This window comes from Pongo pygmaeus, chromosome 19 (genome assembly GCF_028885625.2).
Source record: "Pongo pygmaeus isolate AG05252 chromosome 19, NHGRI_mPonPyg2-v2.0_pri, whole genome shotgun sequence".
In the NCBI taxonomy this organism is placed as follows: Eukaryota; Metazoa; Chordata; class Mammalia; order Primates; family Hominidae; genus Pongo; species Pongo pygmaeus.
In genome coordinates, this window is record NC_072392.2 from 8,324,510 (window position 1) to 8,350,150 (window position 25,641).

Sequence of the window (25,641 nt, forward strand, 5' to 3'; positions counted from 1 at the left end):
AAATGGGCTAATAACAAGAAGGATCTTTGCCTTTTGAGATCTCAAAATATATTTTAACATTATAATAATTAAAGTAGCATACTTCTGATAGAATAGGCTAATAGTTCAATGGAACTGAAATATATTCATATATTTAGGGAATTTAATTTATAGTTATAGTGCTATTTCAGATGAGATGAGTTTTCCCTAAATGATACTAGGACAATTGGCTCTCCATTTGGAGGAAAAAATTTAGATATGTATCTTATAGACAACTATAATTTGTAGGTGAATTAAATGATCTAAATGTAAAAAAATTAGAAAAATACTAGGAGAAAGTATGGGAAACATTATGACATTAAGATGGAAAAGCCAAAGGTTCTCCTACCAAAACATAGTGTTTACGAGATAGAACGTCTATAAGAGAAAGGGTGAACATCCAGAATGTATAGAGTTCTTACAGATTGATTACAGGAAAGACAAACCAGTAGAGAAATGTACAAAGACTAAACAGCTGATTTTCAGAAGAGATTCAAATGACTAGTTACTATGGAAATAGAAACTAAAAAAGAAACTAAAAAACGTGACTCAAATTGTCAAAAAAAAAAAGATAATATCTAATATTATCGAGGGCACCACCGCATAGATTGCTGATATTAGCACAGGCTTTTTAGAGAGCATTTTGGCAGTGTCTGTTAAGGTGAAAAAAATGGGCGTATGCTCTGACCCAGCAGTTCTATTTTTAGGAATCTCTTTTCCAGAAATACTTGTCTAGATGTTTAAGGGTATATGTCCTTGTAGCATTATTTGTAATGGCGAAAAATTTGATATAATGTAAATATCCACCAATTGGAGAGTGGTTTAGCCTATTTATGGTATCTATACTTTATCCATAGTTTGAAGTAGTTTGTTGATATTGTATTGAGTGTTATACTACTTTGTAACATCAACAACAAAACCCAAATATAAAGGGAACTGCAAATGTAATCACTCAGCTTTTATTTTTCTCTAGCTATACCAAATGGTTTTGGTACCAGTCCACTAACTCCCTCTGCTAGGATATCAGCACTAAACATCGTGGGGGATCTCTTACGGAAAGTAGGGGTAAGTTTCAATTATTTATCACCAGGTGTTTCCACTGACAAGGTATTGAATTATTTCTTAATTTGAAGTGAGGGAAGATAGAAAGGATACTTTCCTGTGGTAAAGGCTGTCATGAAGCTGAGAAGCAAAAGCATTCATTGACTAGCCAGAGGCTAGTCCAGATGACACTTCATGATGCCCCTGCAGAAGAGCCTGTACCTTGAGCTCTGAGGTTCCCACTGGGGCATTCTTCCCCATTCCTGTTTCAACAGCACGATGCCTCTGTCCTTGTCTAGAATACTTTGTCGAAGGCCTGCTGTGTGTCTTCTACCACCGTCATCCTGGTCTTTGCTGCTGTCTACCGTCTTCCTGTCATTCCCTTGTCTTGTGTTTGTGGGACTTTAACATTTGGCTCATGGCATTACTCTCTAGTCTTAGTCTTGCCCACCTTATTGTTCCTTGGCCACCTCAACTTCAGTGCCTTCTCCTTGGTGTGAGCCTTGTATTCCAGAACAGTTTCGCTTCTGAAATATTAAACCCAGCCAGACGCGGTGGCTCATGCCTATAATCCCAGCACTTTGGGAGGCTGAGGAGGGTGGATCACCTGAGGTCAGGAGTTCGAGACCAGCCTGGCCAACATGGTGAAACCCCGTCTCTACTAAAAATACAAAAGTTAGTCGAGCATGGTGGCAGGTGCCTGTAATCCCAGCTACTTGGGAGGCTGAGGCAGGAGAATCGCTTGAACCCGGGAGGCGAAGGTTGCAGTGAGCCGAGATCGTGCCATTGCACTCCAGCCTGGGCAACAGACAGCAAGACTCCATCTCAAAAAAAAAAAAAAAAAAAAAATTAAACCCGTTTTTCTGCTGAATCAGTGTTTTACTCTGTATCATACCTACTGTTTAACCTCATCAAGAGTATTACCCCATTTTTTAGTGTGTTTGTTTTTATCAGCCATCTCTTGCTTTCACTTCCTTTCTGTTCATCTGTGATCTCACACATCTCTTACTCTGTCACTGTTGACTTCATGGTCTCTGGCCACAAAGGAGATCTGCAGTCTCGGTTACTGGAAACAGTTGCAGAACCATGTGGATTTATGCCACTATCAAGTCAGCATTTCTAGCATTAGCTTCCTATTTCCCTTAGTGACTTTTACCTCTCCTTTTCAGTAATCAACCCTTGCCATTTCCCACTATCTACTACCCCCTTCACTTATTTTTGTGTGTGACACTTTCTAAAAAATGTAGAAATTGCATTATACTTTATCTAAAGCAGATATGGGAGGCCAAGACACAGGTCCTATGTTTGCCTGTTTCAGCTCATCATAGGGGTTATTTTCTAACCATCAGATTAAACCTGCATTTTAAGGTTAAAATACAAAGTAAAGTGCACAGGTCGTTCCTACAGTACATAGAGTAATCTTTCTTCACTCCCAAGATAATCATTTTAAAATTCTCTATGTTGGAGTATTTGTCTTTATAACTTGAAATCATGTGCTTGTTTTTCTGTTTATCTTGATTTACTCAACTTTAAGCAAAGAGATTTTTATTTTTTGTTCTTTTAAAAAAATTACTTTAACGTTCTTAAACTTTTGTTTCCGAATGTATTAGGTTATATCTTTTTATTTATTTTATTTTTTTCGAGAACGGAGTCTTGCTTTGTTGCCAAGGCTGGATGCAGCAGCACGATCTCAGCTCACTGCAACCTCTGCCTCCCAGGTTCAAGCGATTCTCCTGCCTCAGCCTCCTGAGTAGCTGGGATTACAGGCACATGCCACCACGCCTGGCTAATTTTTGTATTTTTGGTAGAGACGGGGTTTCACCATGTTGGCCACGCTGGTCTCGAACTCCTGACTTCAGGTGATCTGCTTGCCTTGGCCTCCCAATGTGCTGGGATTACAGGCATGAGCCACCATGTCTGGCCAGTATTAGAACTATGTCTTAACTCTCTGTTCTCTCCCTTTCTTCCCCCCACACTCCCACTCTGCTTTCCTTTTCTGAGCCCTCTACTAGCTGTGTGAGCTCTCTGTTGGTTGGTTCTAAAAATGGAAAAGTAGTCAAACAGCATTTGTAACAATGCACAGAAGAGATGCTGGACTTTCAGATGGGTCTTTGTATTTGTGCCACTCAACAAATGTGTTTTGAGAATTTTGTTCTTTAATTTACTCAAAATCATACTGGGTTTTTAAATATTTCATATTGTAGCTGACTGTATGCTGCTTTCTTTTCCTAGCATTTCAGTTTCCCCTTCTTTCTTTTGAGTAGAAGAAACCTACACCTTTCTTTGCTCTCGTATCTTCTAGCTTCTTCTTCACACTCTTTGCGGGATGCCCTGATGGACTTCGAGGGCTGCTGCATTGTTGTCGCCCTCAAATTTCTCTCCATTTTACTCTTGGGTTAGTTCTGTGTATTCCTCAACCCCACGTTGTTGTCTGTCTTTGTTCCTTGTTTGTTTTGCTTTAGTACTTTAATTTATTCAGAAATGGTGCATGAAAGTTTAATTTGGCATCCTTGTATGGTTTACACATTCAGCTGACAATCTGTCTTCTAAGAGTTATCAAAATAATGACCTCCAAAAGTCATCAACACTTTGGGTCTGCTGCTGTCCACCAGCTGTGTTGGCTTTTATGAATATTTCATTTACACCTCTCTACACGACTTTGTTCACTTACTTGAACTGGAAGCCCTTCTCCACTCTTGCATGCCCTTCACAGAGAAAATCAAGGCCATTTGTTTTAAGCTTCTTTGATTTCCTTTCTCATCTTCTGTTATTACCCTCCTATTATTACCTCTATTTGTAGCCATTCCTCCTTTTTGTCCCAGTGGTAAAAGTGCAAATTCCTGCCTGTGGCTAATTTTGTCCATCTGTGCTTTGGATCTCATTTCTTCCAACCCTTAAATCTTTATTGCTCCTGTATCTTCAGCCTTTTACTATATATGCGTTAATATTTATGTATAATGTTTATGTATTACACATTATATGTTATGTATTATACATGTATACTTTGATATTTCTGTATTACATGTTATCCATATAAATATATGTAATACTTATGTGGTACATATTACATACTTCAAAGCTTCTTGAAAGCATGTCCCCGTTTATTGTTAGCATTTTGACTGCATGCACACTCCCCAGACACTTCAGCCTGGGCTCTCTCCCCTGCTTATGCCGCTAAAACTGCTCACTGGTGATCTCAGTGCTGTCAAATCCAGTGGATGCTGTTCTGTCCTAATTTTACTTGAAGCATTCAACACTGACTTTTTTTTCTTAATGCCCCTTTTCTCTGCTTCTCTGATGCTGTTTCATGGCTGCTCCCAACTTTCTTTCCATTCCTCTTAGTCATCTTGTTGGGTCTTCATCTGCTCACCCTTTTGATAGTGGTTTTACTCAGAGTTCTGTCCTTGATTTTCTGATGTTCTTAATCACAACCATAGTTTCATCCACCCCTGGGTGTGGATGTCTTTCAAATCTTAATCTCTAGACCACCCTTTCCCCCCTCAAAAGACCTGGTGCTCGTGCTTGGATGTCTCACTGATGTCTCAGACATAAGTTGTGCCTGCTGTGTGATAGATACTCAATATGTATTTGAATGAATGAACACATGTCTTGAATATAGGAATTGAATAGCTCTCAATTTCTACTGTGTGTGTGTAGCTTTAATAAGCTGCTGAATTATTGCCGAATTATGCTTATTCAGAGTCTGTCTTACAAGGTCATTACCTCTCTTTTTTCTGTTGTCATTTTAGTAGGTCATTGTACTTTTGTCATAGGAAAGAAGGAGAAGAAAAAAGTTTGTCTGTTTTTGTTGCTGTTTCTTTTTTTTGAGACAGAGTCTCACTCTGTCGCCCAGGCTGGAGTGCAGTGGTGCTATCAAGGCTCATGGCAATCTCTGCTTCCTGGGTTCCAATGATTCTTGTGCCTTAGCCTCCTGCGTAGCTGGGATTACAGGTGCATGCCACCACACCCAGCTAATTTTTTTATTTTTTCTTTAGTAGAGACAGGGTTTCACTATGTTGGCCAAGCTGGTCTCGAACTCATGGCCTCAAGTGATCCACCTGCCTCGGCCTCCTAAAGTGCTGGGATTACAGGAATGAGCCACTGCGCCCAACCATTGTTGCTGGTTGCTGATTTCAGGACCATTGTTGCTGGTTTCTGAATAGCTCTTATTGAAATGTAGGGGGAAGAGGTCCAAATGGATTCTCAAAGTGAAGTATATGTTACCTGTGGATTTAATTTAGCTGTGCATTCCCAGTCCTTTACTGTCGTGGATAATAGACATGAATTGTGTATATATATATTTTGCCATGGATATAGTATTTTTCTTTTTGGAGGAGGGGTTTGATTTGGGCAAAGTGTTTATGGGAGAGAGACAGTTGGTGATGTCTGAGTGTGTGGAAATACATGAGAAACGCCTGATCTCTTCATGTCATCTGTGTTGGTAGAGCCTGGTGCTTGCCAGGTGTCGTGGTGACAGGTGCAGAACAAGGGTGCCCAGTTTAGAGGTAAATGCTAAAAGGCCAGTGTCATTTGCGGGTGAATTATTTAATTACAGACAAAGGGTATCAGTTAAACATTTTACAGAGTGCTGTCAGAAATAAAATAGCTTTTAATTTCATGTAAAGTGTTGTAAATGTTCTCATTCATTCTCGTGCAGTAGAAAAAATGAAGAACCTAGAGAAAGAATTGGCTGCCCTAAAAAAAATTCTCAAGTGATATTTTTGGGTTTTTTAATAGTGCTTGCTTCCAAAACACACCCTGCCCTCCAACACCAACCAACAGTCTACAGCTTAGAAACGAGCAATGGATAGGGTCAAGAGACCTGGGATCTGCTGTTCCACCTTCCGTGCCACACTTTTTTTAGTTGTAAGGGGAAGATTTTATGTATTTCCTTCAGTAACACTAAGAGGAAAAAATAAAATATTCTGAGGTCATTAGAAAGGGAGCATAAGTATTCCCCCTTTTTATTAGAAAGTTGATTGATTATGGCTGAACTAACCACCATTATCAACTGAGATGAGTAAGTTTTGAGGCTTGAAATAGAAATGGTTTGAAATGCAAATTTTTATGTGCAGCTACTGTTTTGACAACCATATCATTCCTTCTTCTTTTTTGTAGGCTTTAGAATCCAAATTAGCAGCTTGCAGGAATTTTGCAAAGGACCAAGCATCACGAAAATCCTATATTTCAGGGAATGTTAACTGTGGGGTGCTGAATGGCAATGGCACAAAGTTCTCTCGATCAGGGCATACATCTTTCTTCGACAAAGGGTAAGTACTGAATGTTTTAAGTGATAATTTTTTGAGTAGTAAAGTGACAGATTATTAAGTGAGCATAATGAAGCCTTGAAAAGGTAAACTCAGCTTGACAAACCTGCCTGAAGCCTGTTATCATTCTAATCTTAGGGGACATGATGTCTGTTGTTGTCCTCTAGTCCTCATGGAGTCTGTTGCCCCAGGAACCCTGAATCTGAGGCTTCTGTCCTGGGAAGCAGACTCTTGAAAGGCGGCAGTGTGAGGCTCTGGTGAGTCAAAATGAATGTGATAAGGTCCCTGTTCCCCAGGTGCTTACAGGCAAATATTTTTTCGGGGTAGAAGGGAGCATCACAATTAAATATATGCAAACTCTGCAACAGACATCCCCTGTGACAATTTTAAGAAATATAAAGCCCTGAAGTACTTAGGCACTGGATCAAATATAGTTTAGGAGATACAACTTTTGTATAAAGTTAAGGCTTTTTTGAAGATTGAAATAAAATTATCTTAAGGTTGAAGCATCCTTAATGCAAAAAATTTCAGTTAGTATAGAAGTATATGAACTAAAAAGTCATGGTTTCCTGCCTTCACACTATTTCTGCATTCCTTACAGTTATTCCAAGGCATGTCAAATCATATTTTCATGCATCTGCTCTAAGTTGTTTATAACACAGTTACAGGATTATACTTTAAATATTGCTTTGCAATGTGCCTATCATGACTTCTATTGCCATTATCTTTCCATGTCATTTATATTATTCTACCTCAGTTTACTTATTTATTTTTAAATACTACATGGTAATACATGGTTGTACAAGTATGCCTTAATATAGGTCACTATTAGGACCTGTGGCCTGGGATGCTTATGTGTTGCCTAAGGTAGTTGTTATTGAAACAGCCAACAGGCACCTATGATCCTTGGCCACTGTCTCTGCTTTGAGTCATAGAGGTAATTCTTGCTTGTTTTTCTCTGAAAGCAGAGCAGGTACAACTCTAGAAACGTTCACAATTTCTGAAAGCAGCTGGTATTTTCTGCCTTCCTCAATAATTATGGCACATGTATAAAGGAGCAGAGTCGACACACAGTGCACTCTGAATAGGCTCTTGTAGTGGAGTGTTTTGGTTGATCTGTGTCCCTAATTTTACCCTGCAGTATATACATTTCATTAAGGATTTTGTATTAAAAGCACATTCTAAAACTTCACTATACAAATTAGAACTTTATTCTTTCTTAAAAAATTTTTTTAAATAATTTTTTTTTTTCTTTTGAAGAGATGGGGTCTCACTCTGTTGCCTAGGCTGATCTCAAACTCCTGGGCTCAAGTGATCCTCCTGCCTCAGCCTCCCAAAGTGCTGGGATTGCCGCCGCACCCAGCTGAAATCAGAAGTTTATTCTAACCATTGGGTTTCCTCAGGTGGAGTAAATATAAAATTGATTTTCCTCAGTCTTAGGAGTTTCAGGCAGACTTGAGGCAGCCCTTGTTTTTATACTGGAATGATAAATGGAATGACTGGATGGTTTTACGTGAGAGTAGCCATTTCCCCTGAATGATATGGAGAAATTTTAGGGTAGTCTTCATAAATGTTGGAAGCAGTGCCTAATTATTTTTCCCTACAACTTATAATGATCCTCTACTAGAGTAGTTATTAGTCTCTCCTTGGAATCGTATTTCTTGATGGGCCGCAGGTGCCTTTCATGAGAGCAGGTGTGAACCATAAATGGATAGGTTGGACAGGTGCCTGTGCGTGTGGAAGCCTTTAAGGATAGTAACGAGGAGGGAAGGATGACACTGTCTGTTCAGAGTCGCTACTCCTGCCTGCCACTTGCCTCCCAAGACAGAGCACCAGGGCAGGGGTTGCCAAGAGGTGAACCTGCTGTCAGGGAGACGTGGGGACCTCAGGGTGAGCTGAAGCCAGGAACGGGCCTTGGGCACACTGACTGCACCCCTGCCCCTTGAGAGCATCCGAGATGTCAGTGTAGGCTTTACTTCCTGAGCTGAACCCAGAAATGTGCTGTGCTTCCCAATCGGAACAGTTGCAGATACTTAGTTTTGGTTTTAAATGATAGACATTTTACATTGTGCCTTTTCTATTAAGAAATATGCTTTTGTGGGCTGGCTGTTGTGTGAGTGTGTAGCTTATATGATAAGTGGATTGTGTATGCGCACTGAAATATTAACGTACTGTTGCTGGAGTTGTCTTTCTAGTTGCTGTATTCCTGAGGATAACTCTGTGGGTTTTGCTATGTTTTCACTTTCATGCCGCTTTGCTTCGATTCCGGCTTCTGGCCTGTCTGGCTTTTTACCTCTGGCTTTTCTTCTGCCGACCTGTTGACCAGATAAAAACCAAGATGTTGTGTAGCAGCCGCAAAAGGAAGGGCAGGATATCCCAGTTCCCAGGTCCATTATACACTCTGGCAGGTTAAAAAAACAAAAGCCTGTCTGTATAGAAGTGGAGAAGTATGGCTTGTAGTTTCAGCATGAGAAAAGCGCCCCATTTGAAAAAGCCCTCCACTGCAGAACCTGCCTGCCCTCCCTCTCACTCCTCAGGAGTCTGTAGCACCGTGGCGATGGCTCACTAGTGCCGCTAGAAACCTGTGGCAGGATCATTTGGGGGAGAGACGTCATCAAAGTAGGTTTGTGTGCGTGTGCATGTGTGCAGGTGTACATGTGTGCGGGTGTACATGTGTGCGGGTGTGCATGTGTTCACCTTCCCACCTGCTGAAACTTTAGATGCAGTGAAGCCTTCTCACATAAAACAATATACCTTAACTGGGCATACTGCTCTGTGGGATTCAAAATTATTTTGTAAATTCTGGTCACTTGAGGGCTTCTTGGAATCAGGATTTTGTCTCGTCTGGGAGCACTTCTGCCAGTTCCTGAAACATGGGCTGCCGTGCCTGCCTCCCAGGTGCCGAGCTGTTTCCTTCAACCATGGTCGCCCTTTGTCTCACCATCTGAAAGGACACACATTTCATGTGGAGTATGGTCACTTGGATTCTCTCAAAAACACTCTTTTTTCCCCATAACTTTATGTAGTTTCTTAGGTCACACGTGCTCTATTTTTGAAAGCCACTCTGAGTTCTTTTGGGCTGTGTGTAGGTGGGCGTGGACTAATTTCAGGGCATGGTGTAGAAATAGTGTTTGTATTACTGTTTAATATGTTTTCCTTTCTTTTATTAGGCAAGAAAAAGTCATATTTCCCACGTTGTTCATGGGTAACTGAATTTGTTTGCTGTGCTCTTTTTCATTCTTTCTTAATCCTGGTGTGTGGTGGAAGACACATTAACAATCTGGTTTTACTAACTGCATGGGGCTGACTCAGCTTTAACCAACTTACAGCCCATCAGTGAGCTTTCACGGTCCTGTTCGACTTGACTGTATGCCGTTATTAGTTCAGCTGTGAGAAACGAGAACAAATTAGTTGCAGTGGTCCTGGGGTGGCTGGGAGTAGCATGCCACGTGGCACGCCTGAGTTGGGCTAGGGCGCTGTAGTGTTGATTTCAGAGTCTGGCGATGGGGGTTTGGGGTCACTGTCAGGCCCTGGGATCACCTTTGACTGTCTTCCTGGGACTGGGGTTCTTCCCGTTACTCAGTTGCTTCTGTTTTCTCAAATCAGGCAGCAGTGTGAGCACTCCCTCACCTCTGCGCTCACGCATGGAGTCCCCAGTTAAAATGGAATGGTAGATGGGGACGTGTGTAAGATCTGCCTTACATTTCAGAACTGCTTTGCAGTTTGCAGAGCCCGGGCTGAGAACTGGAGCAGGCTGGAGCTGCTCTGAGCCCACACTCATCCACTGAAATAGGAGACTCAAGTGAGGCGTGTGCCTGCCTGCAGGCTCTTCTGGATAGCTTGAGCCCACCCTCCTGCCCTCTGCAGTGTCCTCATCCTTGCTGCTTTGACAGAGTTAATGTTTCCGTCCTTCATCTCAGCTGTTTTACATTTATTGTCCCGAGTAGCTTCTAAGTGTGCCTTGGCTCTTCCCCCTTTTCACTTCTTCCACTGACATTTTACAACTGACCTTAGCACTCTTTCTTAGCCGGATTCTGTATATTTCAGTCTCCTTAACTAGTCTTTGATGGTAAGATCATGCAATTTTATAGCTCTGGAACCTTTTTTTACATATGATTCCCAGATCTGTATCTTCAAGCCTGCCCCATCTCTCTTCCTTCAGTCCTGTCTCGTCCACTGGGACATTGCCCTGTGGCTCTTTGCTGCTCCCTGAAACTGAGTCTGTTGAATATAGAGAGTCTCTTCTCTTGAAAATCTTTTCCCCGTGCACAGCTTTGCAGGCCTCCGAAGGACTTCACCAGACCTGTCATCCCATCTAGAAGGACAGCTTTCTTCTCTCTCTGTTCTTTAACTTTCTACTTTTTGACTCAGGAGAGAGGCGCTAGGTGAGACCCTGGTGGATTGATGTTCTCTCTCTACTCCACCCACCTTCACATTAAGCATTCCATTTCTGTCCATATAGAAATTTACCGGTTCTCTCTTTATAGTCTGGGCTGCACCACTTACTTTTCCCATTAGAGCCGGCCTGCATTGGAGTGCCGAAGTGGTTGCTTCTGAGGGCTGCTAGGTGGCCTCTGACCAGGAGGAGACTAGAAAAGGGTCCTGGCCTGGGCATCTGGAGGCAGCTGTGGCCCCGACTTCCCCATCAATGGCTCACTAGGTGAGCCTAGGCTAATGGCTGGACCTTCTCTTGCTTTGGTTGCCTTGGCAGTGGAACAGTGGGATAAACCTGTTGTTCCTTACGGTCCACTTGAAAATGCCAGAATCCCATCCTCAACCTGCTCGAGGAGCCATCTCCTAGTTGCTGCTTTTGCACACCCTGTGTCCCAGGTGCCAGATTCTTCTTGGCATCCAACAGTGCTCCCTTTCTGCCGGGTTCCAGGGGCTGTCTGCAGTACAGGTTTGGGGACTTGCCTGCCACTGTGATGTGTGAAGCCGGGAATCTGAGGTTCACACGTGCTGAGAGCTGCGGCCATTTGTGGGGCCTGCCTGGTTATCCCTGAGGTTTCTAGGAGAAGCAGGTGTCAGGGACTCTGGGACTAGCCAGACAGATGGAGCCTATTATATGAGGTCTACCGTGGCAAATAGGATATGGCCTTGGCCCCAGAAGAGGCACAGGCCTGTGACCTTAGGAGAGTGGGAAGGATGGTTTCAAACTTGCAAATGTGTTGAAGCTCAAAAATCAGACCTCTCCTAACCCAGTGAGGAAAGAGACGATCCGGCTCTTTGTCGTTGAAGTAGGACAGTGTGCAACAGGGAGAAATGACATTTGTCAGAGCCTTTCTCCTGGGGCTCTTGGTCTCTGTATGCATGGTTGGAATTTAAACTCCACATATGTACTCTGAGTTTAGTTTCTTTAGACATGAACTTTGTTTCTTCCAAGTAGGCAGGGACTATTTGTCAAGTCTCTGCATGCCTGTTTCTCTGTGAGGTTATCCTCACTCTGTCAGTGTACGAAACAGCTGTCTCTGCAGGGAGTGTGTGTCGGCAATTTTTTTTTTTTTTTAAGGAGAACCTCTCTCCATGAGTCTGTATTCAGCTCCCTGGAGCCCTCTGATGAGTAGGTGGGGGCAGTAGTGGGCAGGTGTGGTGCAGTGTGGGCCCTTGTCGTAGTTGGCTTTATCTCCCAAATTGCTAGTGGGACAAATTTTCCTAGGAAGCTTTTCAAGGTGGAAAGGCTGAAGTGGCTCCTGAGAGAGGTTCCAGGCTGCACACTCCCTCCCCCTCTTGCTGCTTCCCGTGGCTGCACTGCACGGTGCGTGAGGGGGACGCTGGGGGGGCTCCCTGTGTCGCTGGGCTCCGGGTGCTGCTCCTGGCTGCAGGCTGTTGGGTTGGGCTGGGCTGTCTGCACACGAGTCTGCGTTGAAAAGCCTACTCATCTGGCGTTGCTTGCTAAACAATTTTTAAAAAGTTATTTTTCTCCATCTTATTAAGATATTCATGTATTAATGCATTATATTTGGAAAATGTAAGGAGATTTGAAAAATGATTAAAAAAGGATAAAGTAGTAAACAAAATTCACCCACAGCCCAGAGGGGAGAAAAGTGACGATTCTTAAATTTTCTTTCTATGTTATATATGATCCTATGTACATATATGTTGGTGTGTGTATATATATGTGTGTGCATATATATAATGTGTGTATATATACATTTATTTATACACACTCCCCCTCTGCCCCTGCTTTGTGGATTTAGCTACATGGATAGTAATGTCTGTCTAAGGGGCTATAGTCTAGAATCTAGAATATATACTATTTGCTTTTTTTTCTTTCATATGATTGAATCTACAGAGTTCGGTAACCTGCATGTTTTTCCACTTAGTGTTAGTTACATTCTGAATATTTCCCATGTTATTAAAAAACTTGTGGAATGTGTTTTTAATGGCTGTGCAATATCTTATTGTTTAGTTGTACCATTATTTATTTAATTAGTTCCCTATTGCCAGGCATTTAGACCTGCTCTATGGGGGAAGAATCAGGACTGTGGCTTCCATGGCCAGTGTGCGGCAGTTGCACACACATAGGTCATGTGGTCCTGGTTCCCCAGGATTCCCAAAGGCTCAATTCTCTAACCAGCTGGTGCTTTCCAGGCAGCCAGTGCCCCTTGGGCCATCAGGACCCTACAGCCTGCGAGGAATAGTTTTAGAAAGCAGATGAATTTCCTATTGTGTGTGAGTGATTTTAAATGAGTTTGTTTTTCTTTTCCCCTTTCTTCCCTTCTGTGCTCTGGTTGCTCCCACAGGGCAGTAAACGGCTTTGACCCCGCTCCTCCTCCTCCTGGTCTGGGCTCCTCGCGTCCGTCGTCAGCGCCGGGTATGCTGCCTCTCAGTGTGTGAGTGCCCAGCCTCCAGGTGGGGGCTCCTGCCCTCCTCCAACAACCCAGGACACCCACGCCTCACCCCTCGGTGCCTGGGCCCAGCCCCGTGCCCCTCCGTCTGCCTCCGCACGGCTGGCAGAGGGCAGGCTGCATGCAGTGGCAGCTGCTGGGCCCTGCCCAGCCCCGGAACTCTGCGCGATATCAATACTGGCTATTTTCTCTTCTCGCCGTAGTGCCGTTGGTTTCACATGATTGCACTTTTGTGGGTCGCAAGGTGATACATACATGTATTACTTGGTCACTGGATGCAGAAGTGCCCATTCATCACACCTGCCTCATAGCCCCCACTCTGCTGTACTGATAGGATTTAGTTGTGTTTAGGACATTGCAAATCTTCTAGAAGTTCTCCCCCAAATCAGGTCAATGTGTGCCCTCCTGAGCTCCCACCCAGGCATCTCCAGTCCTCATGATCATGTGTCCCCCAACTCCGCCCCTCACAGTTTGGGCCTGTTTCTGGCAAAGAGTCAGGAAGGTTACTGAATTAGGGAACATTTTCTGCACCTTCTGATTTTACTTAAGCAGCTACCATTCCATGGACTCGCCTCCCAGAGCAGCACAATGCCCGTCTGAGCCCCACGTGGCAGGAGCCTCTGGGACGGGGCGCACACAGGCCGAGCCTCTGTGCTGTCTCCTCCTCCGTGCGCTTCAGACTCGGGGTGAGGGAGGCGGGCAGCCTCTCGCCAGCCTTCCCGTCAGCCTTCCCGTCCTTCAGTTCAACGACATCTTTGGAGCATTTTTGTTTTCTCTTCCACGGGCCGTCCCGTTGTTAGGAAGGGTGAGTGGCTGGTTCCAGGGCGGGCCGGTGCCGGCTCCGGGGTGGACTGAACAGCGGCGGCTGTCCCTGTGCATCCTTTGATTACTCTCATGCTGCATTTACTGTTTACATTTGTTTTATTGTACATAGGTTTGTAAACATTATTGCCTGAGATATTTGTATATAACTTGGGCTTTGTAGCTTTTATTTATTCAGAACTCATACGGCATGTTAATGACTCTGATGGTGCCCTCCTCTGGGCAGCTGTATAGGATCACCATGTGGTTACAAAAAATACTTCCCCTCAAAAAAAGTCTTTTAATGTGGAAACAATAAATTTCACAGAAAAAAAGGATTGACGTTGCTTTATTCAGTCTCTGCCATCCCATGAGAGGAGAGCTGGGGCCCGTAAAGCCAGGTTCCAACGTCACTGCTGCTCTGACATGGGACACGCGACGGACGGACAGCAGCTGTGGAATGGGACAGAGATCAGGCAGCCTCTGGAGATGTCTTATGTGCGGAGCGGGCGTCCTCATGCTGTTTCTTGGCACTGGCTTCTGGGCTTGGCTGTGATTTCCAGGAGCAGTTTGAGAATGGCCTGGGCCCCATGTAAAAATCTGAAAGGAAGGACCAGGATGTTGAGGGCGGAAGTTCACAAAGTCCCAGAGTAACTGGGATGGATCCGGGAGCTGGTCCTGCAGCTGTGCTGCCATTCATGACAGATGTTGTCATTCTGGGATAGAAGTCGCTTCGAACTGGCACTTCTCCTTATCCCTCAGGTTAGTGCTAGCAAGTGAGAGAAGGTGTCAGATATTTGGTAGCAAGACACATTGAAGAACGTGTAAACTGGGGGTCTGTGTGAATGCATCAGATTCTGAGCACTGTTTGCTTATAACAACAGAAACAGTATATATTATAGTAAACTATAAATGAAAATGATGTGAATCAAAACCCTAAGAGACTTTGGGAGGCCGAGGCAGGCGGATCACAAGGTCAGGAGTTCTAGACCAGCCTGACCAACACAGTGAAACCCCGTCTCTACTAAAAATACAAAAATTAGCCAGGCATGGTGGCGGGCGCCTGTAGTCCCAGCTACTTGGGAGGCTGAGGCAGGAGAATCGCTTGAACCTGGGAGGTGGAGGTTGCAGTGAGCTGAGATCATGCCACTGCACTCCAGCCTGGGTGACAGAGCTAGACTGTGTCTCAAAAAAACCAAAAAAACCCTGAGTGAATAAGAACTATTAAGTAGGATCCATTGTCAAACATTTCTCTATTAATCTATAGACAGGAATATCTGCTGTTAGTTCCTGGAGATTTTGTCCTGAGCTGAGTCTCCAAGGACACTCACAGTTGGTGTGTGCTGTGTTCGCCTGAGCTGCAGTGGCTGAGAGGACAATCCTAAGCCTCTTGTTGATGTGCAGCAACGTCCAGCTTCTTTCCCAGCCCTCATTGGAAGGACTGGATTAGAAGAGAGGTTTCAACATTTAGCCGACCTCTTTATTTACGTAGGAACCCCAACTAAAACACAGCAAGCAGGGCTTTCACTCTGGTTAAAGCACAGATGATGTTTGGAGCCCTGAATCTTCGTCCCTGGCTCCCCAAATGATTTCTCACTTCCTTTGCATCTGAACACCCTGGGCTCCTCTTATCCAGACTGTTTTGCCAATTGCTGGTCACTCAGTTGATAGCTGGAGGAAGGGCCCTGGCTACAGGGGCCCACGTGTCATCCACTGCATGTCACCACTGCTCTGGGTCCAGAAGAGCCTGGGCCAGGTCCCTGGAGGGGTAGCAGCGTGCTGTTGGGCTTATTTCTGATCCCTTCGGGAAGAGACTTTCACTTTAAAAATTAAAAAAAAAAATTTCTTAGTCTAATTTAGCAGTGGGGGGTTATATACCAACTTTAGTGGCTTTTTTTTCTTTTTTTGAGTTGGAGTCTTACTCTGTCACCCAGGCTGGAGTGCAGTGGCGTGATCTTGGCTCACTGCAACCTCCACCTCCCAGGTTCCAGCGATTCTCCTGACTCAGCCTCTTAAGCAGCTGGGACTACAGGTGCCCGCTGCCATGCCCAGCTAATTTTTTTTTTTTTGTATTTCTAATAGAGTTGTTTTTTGTATTTTTGTATTGTTTTGTATTTTTTGTATGTTGTTCAGGCTGGTCTTGAACTCTTGACCTCAGGTAATCCACCCACTTCGGCCTCCCAAAGTTCTGGGATTACAGGCGTGAGCCACCGTGGCCGGCCTTAGTGACTTTTTTTTTTTTGTGGCTGTAGCAGCTCTTGGCAAATGACCCCCTGTGAGGAAAGCAGCCGACTCCCTGGACCTCATCTCCCACTTTCTGTTTGGACTGTGGGGTGTAAGATGCTACTTTGGACATGGTCAGAGAGAGCATCTGCCACCTGGCATGAATGCCGCTACGTACTGTTTGCCTGTCTAGCTGGAGTGTGCCTCAGTGTGGGTTTTCTTCCTGGAGCTGCTGGTACCTGGTTTCGCGTGGCTCTCCATGAAACCTCGGGAATGAGCCCTCCTTGAGCCGCGTCTGTGTGCCGTTCCTCCCTGCTGGTGGGGCTGATCTCCCGGGTGGTGGACAGCCTCTTGCCTCCAGGTGTTTTCATTTCAGCTGCTCAGTCCTATCCCTCGCTCCCAAATGTTGTCTTACAAGAGAGTAGTAGCCAGCACTCCACTTCCTTCAGCCCAGAGTGGCCAGAAATGACCCCTGACCAACGCAGCTGAGACCCAGGAGCCAAAGCTGGGACCTTGAGTCACAGTGAGGCCTGTGAGAACTATACAGAGGTGACCTGAGGCCAGGACACAGGGCTCTGACCGCAGGTGGCAGAAAGGACAATGGGCCCGGGTTTGAGTTGACTGAGCTTGCACGGCTAATTCACGGTGAAGCCAGGCTTGGGCACGAGCCCAGTCTTTTTCTGCTGTGCCTTTCCAGACTTGAGGCCTCACCAGCCTTGACTCCCACGCTCCGTCCTGTGCCTTGGGAGAGGAGCAGGTTTTGAAGGCTTGGAAATGACGAGCGGCGGGGCCGGCACAGCCTTTCCAGCAGGAGGCATCGGTTCACGTAGCCTTCCTCCTGTGCCTGCTGCGCACGCTGACTCCGCCTTTCTTGGCAGCTGCCCCAGAGACGCCACTAGTGTGCGTCTCCTGAGAGCCAAAGTGGAAGCTGGCACTTCTGGGAGAGGGGAGGCATCCTGGGTGGAGCCACAGCTTTAGGGAGCACCCTGTAGGCAGCTCTGCCCCCTCCCCGACTGTAACAGTGTTGTGCCCTGTCTCATGGTGTGTGTTGGTGATACAGCATTCCTGAAAAGCAGATTCCAGTGAGGCTCCAGAATTTCCTTCTAAGCTGCTGATGCTCATTCTGCAAGGTTTTGTTGTTGTTGTTGTTGTTTGAGACAGATTTTTGCTCTTGTTGCCCAGGCTGGAGTGCAATGGCGTGATCTTGGCTCACTGCAACCTCTGTCTCCTGGGTTCAAGTGATTCTCCTGTCTCAGCCTCCCAAGTAGCTGGGATTGCAGGCATGTGCCGCCATGCCCAGCTAATTTTGTATTTCCCATTTTGCAAATTTTGATGCTGTGCTTTATCGATCTTGCCAGGAGTCGGGCAATGACACCATCACAGCTGCGCCTACTGACAGTGATGGTGAGATACAGGAGATGTGGCCCACATGAAGCCGGGGGCGCCTTGGCACCTGTGCAGTATGGCACATACTTGGGAGAGGCAGCGCTCTGTATGGGGATCCGTGAGACCCAGTTTGTCGGTTATGTCACGTTACCTCTCGAATAAGGCTTTGTGACATCCAGTCAGCCGGAATGGAGCCTGTTACTGGGCTGCCTAGTCTCAGTAGGGGTTGAAGGCCGGGGCCAAACTTTCTGCCCAGTTTACAGGCTCTGTAGCTACAGTGAATGCCTCTGAAAAGCAGTAGCATAATGGACTTACACCCTTTCAATAGCTTCATATAAGATTCCCAACAAGAATGAGGTACTTCACAATCTGCTTGATTCCCAAATGGCAGGTGCCTACAAAAGGAGGTGGACTTCTCTGTCTGGTCCTGACAGCTGGCTCAGGATGGCATTTTGGCAAACACTCAACATCTGGGAAAGCTCTTGGTACAGATGTTGTCCCCGAAAGGTGGAAAGGGAGAGGTGCTTTCTTGTGTTCCTCCCAGAGACTGGGAAGCCTGTGTGGGTGGGGCCTTGCAAGGGGAGATCTGCCTGGAACTCGAGGGAGAGGAGTCATCACCACTTCCTAACGATTCCAACCTGGAGCCTATTCTGGCTTTTTTCTTTTTTGGGGGGTGAAGGAAGAGCAGGAAGGTGTGGTTTGACGACAGTGAGCTCTCTTCTCCAGTCTTGATGTGGACATGTCTGTCCCTCAGCAGCTATTGGCCTCTGGGGAGAAGGGCGCTGGGTCGGTCATACCCAGAGCCATAGGAAGGGCTGGCTAGGAAAACAGCTTGGCCTTACTGCCCACAGTTCATCTTAGCTGAGGTTTCCTGGGACAGGAAAAATTGGTGACACAATGATGTGAAAAATCTATAGCCTGATGCCATCAGGAATTGGAAGTGTCCCCTCAAGCCAGCAGGCTAGAAATAGGTGTTATCAGCTGGGCATGGTGGCTCACAACAGTAATCCCAGCACTTTGGGAGGGAGGCTAAGGCGGGAGGAATCACATGAGGCCGGGAGTTCAAAACCAGCCTGTCCAACATGGTGAAACCCCGTTTCTACAAAAAAAGAAAATACAAAAATTAGCCAGGCCTGGTGGCGGGTGCCTGTAATCCCAGCTACTCGGGGGCTGAGGCAGAGAATGGCTTGAACCCGGAAGTGGAGGTTGAAGTGAGCTGAGAGCATGCCACTGCGCTCTAGCCTGGGAGACACAGCGCGACTCTGTCTCGGGAAAAAAAAAGTTGTTATCCCTCCAGAGCAGTTTAAAATAGTCCGCTGGAATGGCTGCATTAAAGAAAATAAATAAAAACAACAACAAAAACTGGCATCTATGATGTGGCAAGGGCAGAGCGCTTATGGCCCTAAATGAAGCCCCGGCACCGCCTCATGTCATCTAGACCCAGGCTCAACGAAAGAGCAAGCCTTTCCCAAGTCTTGCCTGAGTTCCTCCTCACCGGGAACCACACTGCTGCTGGGTAGAAGCTGACTAGCTTGATCTGATACACTCAAAGCCCAGCTGCCATAAACTGTCTTCCTTGTGCTCTGAATGCCCAACAAAGGTTGTATAAACTACCTTTCCTTAGGTCTGGAGTGTTGGGTCAGTCAAGAAGGGTCTCTTTTAGTTATTAAATAGTATCTTTGCAGAATCAGGGCCTGGAATTGGTTCACACAGATTGTTTCTCCTGGCACGCTGAGTAGTTGGGAAACTGTGATGTGAACAGACCAGCCAGTAGAGAAGAATTCTTGTTTTTTTTTTTTTTTGAGACGGAGTCGCCCTTCTCCGTCACCCAGGCTGGAGTGCAGTGGTGTGATCTCGGCTCACTGCAGCCTCCACCTCCCGGGTTCAAGTGATTTTCATGCCTCAGCCCCCCAAGTAGCTGGGACTACAGGTGTGCACCACCACACCTGGCTAATTTTTGTATTTTTAGTAGAGACGGGGTTTCACCATGTTGGCAAGGCTGGATTTGAACTTCTGACCTCAAATGATCCACCTGCTTTGGCCTCCCAAAGTGCTGGGATTACAGGCTTGAGCACCGCGCCCAGCCCAGAGTTCTTACTTTTTGAGAAAAACAAGCCTCTGAATTCCGTACACCCTTGGATAAGATACTGGATGTGGGGGTGGGAACCCCGCTGAAGCAGCATACCTGTGGCTCACCTTTCCTCTCCTATGGTAGTAGCACAGGAGGAAGAGGGTGCTTCGGCCCATTTCACACGTTTCCACTGCTGCCAAGAAGCCTAGTCATAGACCCCTTACCCCCAGAACCAGCCTAACCCGAGAATATTATGGAACAAGAAACTGGCATTCTCTGTGTGGCTCTGTGCTGCCCTAGTATTTCTCTCATCCTAGTTGGCCCGCACTAGAGAGGCTGCCCTTGGCCTCATCACTGAATCCTCCAAAAGCATCTTCAATGCGTGTCTGCCTGAAAATGCAGCCTGAGATGTCTTGGACCCCTGAAAATGTCCTAACCCAGCAGTGAGCTTCATTGGCTGGTGACCAGAGCCCTCCTAAATCACTCCCTTGACAGCTGGGCCAGCTCGTGCCTTTGGGTGGTCTTTCCCTTCCTAGTGTGTGTGCATCCCGGCGAGGCACTGGCAGGAACAAGAGGTGGAGCCAGGACTGGCCTGAGAATTATTCTGTCGTCTGACCTGGGAGACAGCGCCCTCAGCGAAAAGGGCCTGGTGCCGTCATTTGAAGTCTGTGTGTAGCACCCACCCTCCAGTCAGATCACAGATGGGAAATCGAGAACAGAAGGTGAGAAAACAGATTCCATGTTCACATGATTATTCTTGTTTATTGAGGTCTCTTTATTCTCCACGGGTGCTTTTTTCTCCGAGTAAACAGAGCAGGCGCAAATATCTATCATGAATAAATTTATTGTCTTACAAAAATCATTGTCTAGAAATATGAGAATACAAGAAAAGATATTTGCGGTCAGGTGTCTGGTGGTCAACAGCCAGTACAATTCATAAAGGGGGAAAATCCAAGATTCCAAACCCACAGGACAAATTCTTCCTAACAGATGTTAAAGCTTTTAACCCAAAAGGTTTGTGTTTTCAAGCACATTGCAGAGGATCAAGGATTTAGAATTAACACTGATTCGTTGTCACTGAATGTTTGTAATACCACTTTGACTAGAGAGGTACATGATATGAAGCACAGTCAAAACTGAATACATTAAATTGTTATAGAGGCGAATGATATATTCAACATTGTCTTAGTACTGTAGTGTCTAAGGCACTTTCCGTAATGTCAGTTTGCTTAACTATCAACCAAAAACAGGATGCTAAGTGTTCACTGTAACACTGTCCAAAGGGAAGGGAGAAGGAAAAATGAACGAGTCACACCCACTGGCATGTCAACATTCAGGAAGATGGCATCTGTGCATCTGTTCTGGAGGCTCCATAAACCTCATTGACAAACTTGGAACAAGCCTCGGACACAAAACCAATATTCCCATTTTGGGCTCAAAGCAGCGGCTGAATTTGCAAGGTCAGCGTGAGGGCCTGGCTGGCGAGGGGGGGCCTTCCACCAGCTCGGCTTAGGGGTCCACGGCTGCTTGCTCCTAATGTGAGGAGGGCGCCGGCAGAGCCAGGCGGTTCGGGAGACCATCGGGAAGTCTTACATGATCGATGGCTGCCACCCGGGGCCTCAGCTGCAGTGTGGCCACCATCCCTTCTATGCACAGACCAGCCCTGGCCAAGAACAGTTCACATGAGTAGATGCGGGACACCATCGACTCGAGGGGCAGGGCCCCCCTTGGGGGAGGGACGTGGTAACCCCAAATGGGTGTTGCTTCCAATCCAGCCCACCCCTCCTACTCTTTCCAAAGCCCCTTTCACAGTTTGCTCACTGTAATAGTGTTGATCATTATTTGAAGGAAATGAGAGATACAAGTGCAGTTTAGAGTCCACAATGGTCTAGGAGACTTGATGTGGCTGAGGAGTCGGGGGCCACGTGAACACAGAACTAGGTTACCTGTCTGTATGACAGAGAGCATGCAGAGCGACTGAGCGACGACCACGGCGCTGCCCCAATAACCCAGCGACCCGCAACCAAGGGCTTGGAGTTTGTTTTAAAAAGGGTCTTACCATGTTTTATAAAATGGTCTCTTGATGACTATATGGAAAATAGATGCAATGATGAAACAATCTGTTTAATATGTGTGTCCTGTGTGTGTCTATATATAAAAAGGGGAGCAATTGTACCTAAGTCTGAAGCAGGATACAGTATGCGTAGGCTGGAGAGCCTTAAGACACAGTTGATCTTTCAGGAAGGAATCCCGAAGCTTGCCAATTTCCGAAATCTGCAGGAGGCCCCAAGGCAGGCTGGCACCGGGTGCGTTCCTAAGTGTCCCACTGTATTGCCTCCTCTGGCTTCCTGCGACTTTACTCTGACTGGGGTGGCTGCGTCTCGTTGACATCACTGGTCTTACTTTCTGTGTCATCGTCGGAGAGCTCCAGGGAAGCTCCTTCAAGGTGCAGCTGGCGCCGGCCCGATCGGCTGGAAGAGAAGCTGATGGGGCCACCCCGCCTGGAGAGGACAGGAAGCGGATGTGTGTGGGTAAACAGACACGAGCACGTGGCTGTCAATATGTTCAACCACTCAATGCCATGGAACCTTCCCCTTGCACCCCTTCCTCGGACACACGACCTTGTGGGGGCGGCAGTGCGATGGGGAAGGACTGTGTGCTTTTCTGCCTCTCCCACAACCCTGCCTGCAGAGTACGCGAAGCAGGGTCCTCAGAGAACTGGGGAGGACTTGATTCAGCCTAGGACTGTCTGTGATGGAAATGGTAAGGAAGATGGATTAAGGCCAAGCTCTAGCTGCTAACCAGGGAATCAGCCAGATAGCAAATATTGTATTGAGGATTTGTGGGCCAGATAGGGACTCTGTTACATCTTCTTTGTTTTGGCATTTTTATAACCATTTAAAAATGCAGAAACCATTCTTAGCTTGATGGCTGTATAAAAGCAGGGTATGCACCAAATCTGCCCATTGGCCAGATGTGCTGAAACCTCCGCTGATGTGGTCTTCTGGGGCAGAGACTTCAGCTGTAGCTCTCTCATGCTCCGCCCTCTCACTGGTACAGAGCAGATCCAGTGTGGTGAGGAGGACGGTGCTGAGGAGGGCTGATGGCACCAGGTCCCAGGAGGAGCTCCTGCCCTGCTTTTTAAGAGAGGCTGGGAGCTCACCTCACTAATGGATATCTGGACAGGGTTGGATGCCTGACCCAGCTCCAGCCTGGTGTGGTGGATTTGTGTGGTCCTCTAGTGACTGGCAATGAGTAGGGCTGGCTCCTCTTTTATTCTCCCCAAGGACGACTATAAAGGTCAGAAATCTTAAATGAAGTGGTTCAGGAGAAAGAATGGGTCACCGGGTATGGATCTAAGTAAACTTCCTCTGATCAGCTGCGCCCCGAGCCTAAGCTAACCGACAAAGCAGCTGCCTGACAGCTCGGGGCTGCGTGCCTGCTCACCTCAGCCGGTTCTTCAGGGTGCTGACCTCGCGGCTCAGGCCCTCATTGGCCTCGGTGGCATCATCCAGTTCCCGCTGGAGTTTACGCCGAGATGCGTTGGCACGCGTCGCTTCTTCTTCTGCTTCCTCCAGCTGGCGTTTAAGCTGCTTCATCCGAGCGTTGGCCTTCTCCATCTTGGGGAGGGTACATGAACCAAACCAAACTGATGAATCCAGTGTCGGCCTCTCTGCACCCCGAGCATGGCAGTGTGGGGCTCTGCCTGTTACCCTTGTGAGCACGCGTGTACACGATGTACACGCATGCCTGGGGGCTGGACGGAGGCTCTGTAACCGGCCTGCCGCTCTCAGCAAAGCTAGCATCTACAAAGCACACTAGGCCAAAAGAAATGAAAAAGTACTCAAGACTGTTTTTACCAGTGAGTTTTCTGCAGAAAAATGACAGAGTTTACTATCTTCACACACGTGACCTAGGGGACTGAAAGGGAGTTGCTATTCTTGCAAAATGTGGAAGAACCAGCAATGTGGGACAATCCCCAGCCCGGGAGACTGGTACAATGCATCTTTACACCTCCTTTCAAGGATGGGCATGTCAGACACTAGACTCGGATTCAAGCAGAAAGCCACCCTGGGATGACATACCACAGAACTAAGAGCCTCCCTTTTGGACCCTTCATTCCTGAGCCACACAGGCACTGGTCAGTGCCTCGTGGGTCCAGCACACACACCACCCTCAACTGTGCTCCGTGTTGCTAGGCCCCAAGGGTGGGGGTGGGAAGGGAAGGCCGGGTTGCCTGACTGAATGAATGAAGTTGGGGAGGGTTCGGGCCAAAGGCAGTGAAACCCTCAGATCCATCCACCTTTCTGGCCAGTGTCTGCAGTGTGAAGTCTCACCAGGCAGAGCGCAGGGAGCGGGAGGAGAGGGTACAGCTGCCCACGCTGCAATCAGCAGGCCTGACCCACAGTTCAAAGTCCTGCGGAACATTCCCTGTGTACTTAGAAAAGGGGGCCTGGATGCAGACACTGAAACTCACTCGGGTGCAGCGTGCAGTACCTTTGTCTTCCCTTCACTTTCTATTCGATATCTCCTGTACCCATCCTACACCCAGCCAGTATCTCATGGCTGCCAGCAATATCCAGGAACTATACCAGGCATTAGGGAGATAACAGGGAGCAAAACAGGCAGAAATCCCTGTACTCACGAAGCGCACATTCTAGTGGAGAAAGCAGGAGCTTTACAGTTCAGTCCAGGCCTCACTGAACTTGCTTCCTGACCTGCTCTCCCCGCCCTCCTGTGTCTCGGGTACTGGGAGTGCCCACCAGGAACGTGGAACAGCCCATGGTTAGCTGAAACATCAGAATCGGGAGGCCCCTGAATTCCACTGGTCAGTTGTGCCACCAGCTCATTCTCCACCAGTTCCTTTGCTCACACGCTTCCCAGGGAGGCATTTCCTCGCGTACCTGCTCTTTATACTGATCCGCGTGTCGACGCTCATCCTCGACCTGCATGAAGATTTCTTTCAGCTTCTTCTCAGTGCGACGGACTAATTTGTTGGCGGCTGCTCGTTCCCTGTGAAAGTGGTCACAGTAGTTTTGAAATTCTTGAAATGGTATTTTGTGTGGGAAAAATATTTTTTAAAGCCCCTTTTCTTTGGGAAGATGACGCATGGTAGAGGCATTTACGGACCTCTCTGTCCAGAATTCATGACTAATGTGGTGCTGAAACCTTTCCTTCTGGTCAAAATCAGAATTGCCTTTACTGTATTTCCTCAATAGCGAAAGGTAGAAAAAGTGCATTATTCCTGCACGTGTAGGTGTTAATTACTGTACACAGGTATTAATCACTGTACTCAGTTATCTTACTTTTTTTGTTTTTGAGATGGAGTCTTGCTCTGTCGCCCAGGCTGGAGAGCAATGGCGCCATTTCTACTCGCTGCAACCTCCGCCTCCTGGGTTCAAGCGATTCTCCTGCCTCAGCCTCCTGAGTAGCTGGGACTACAAGGCGTGTGCCACCACGCCCGGCTAATTTGTGTATTTTTTAGCAGAGACGGGGTTTTACCACGTTGGCCAGGCTGGTCTCGAACTCCTCACCTCAGGTGATCTGCCCGCCTTGGCCTCCCAAAGTGCTGGGATTACAGCCGTGAGCCAGCGCACCCGGCCTGTACACAGTGATCTTCTAAACAGCAAATGTTACATACAATCTACCTGTCAGTTATACTGAACATAGACTTTTGAAGACGCCATCCTTATTTTAATCACCTAAACTTTTAGCCTGAGAAACAACCCAAGTTATTAAGTGGTTGTTTCACTTGAGAATTTACTAATTACCTACTGTGATGTAGGGCTTTGGCAGCTCACATTGAAAAAAAAAACAAGAAACAAACCCCCTACGCTCCCTCTTTGGTTAGAGGTGAAACAAATCCATGTTTCCAGATGCGTCTACGTCGTCCCATATGAAGGAGAGGTAACTTATTTGGAGGACTCCATGGAAGACAGAAAAAGTTATTTTGTTCCTTAACAAATATTATGCAAAAGTAGATAGG

General features: G+C 46.6%; 2 protein-coding genes across 7 annotated transcripts in view; one reads left to right on the forward strand and one right to left on the reverse strand.

Annotated features, from left to right (window-relative positions):
• Positions 1-14,320, forward strand: part of NDEL1 (nudE neurodevelopment protein 1 like 1) — a 32,399-nt gene extending 18,079 nt beyond the window's left edge. Inside the window, exons 7-10 of one of the 3 annotated variants that reach the window (XM_063657072.1) lie at positions 992-1,083; positions 6,178-6,329; positions 9,497-9,531; positions 13,070-14,320. In XM_063657072.1, the coding sequence (XP_063513142.1) occupies positions 992-1,083; positions 6,178-6,329; positions 9,497-9,531; positions 13,070-13,077 (287 nt within the window). In that variant the 3' untranslated portion in view covers positions 13,078-14,320. Of the gene's footprint in view, positions 1-991; positions 1,084-6,177; positions 6,330-6,464; positions 6,786-9,496; positions 9,532-13,069 lie in introns of those variants that run through there. The other 2 variants (XM_054456802.2, XM_063657071.1) reach the window with 2 other exon arrangements.
• A 6,163-nt stretch (positions 14,321-20,483) lies between these two features.
• The window catches only part of MYH10 (myosin heavy chain 10), a 154,983-nt gene continuing 149,825 nt past the window's right edge, over positions 20,484-25,641 (reverse strand). For all 4 annotated transcript variants that reach the window (XM_054456792.2, XM_063657069.1, XM_054456798.2 and 1 more), the window contains 3 exons: positions 24,560-24,668; positions 23,103-23,275; positions 20,484-22,156 (listed from right to left, as the gene is read on the reverse strand). In XM_054456792.2, the coding sequence (XP_054312767.2) occupies positions 22,012-22,156; positions 23,103-23,275; positions 24,560-24,668 (427 nt within the window). In that variant the 3' untranslated portion in view covers positions 20,484-22,011. The remainder of the gene's footprint in view (positions 22,157-23,102; positions 23,276-24,559; positions 24,669-25,641) is intronic.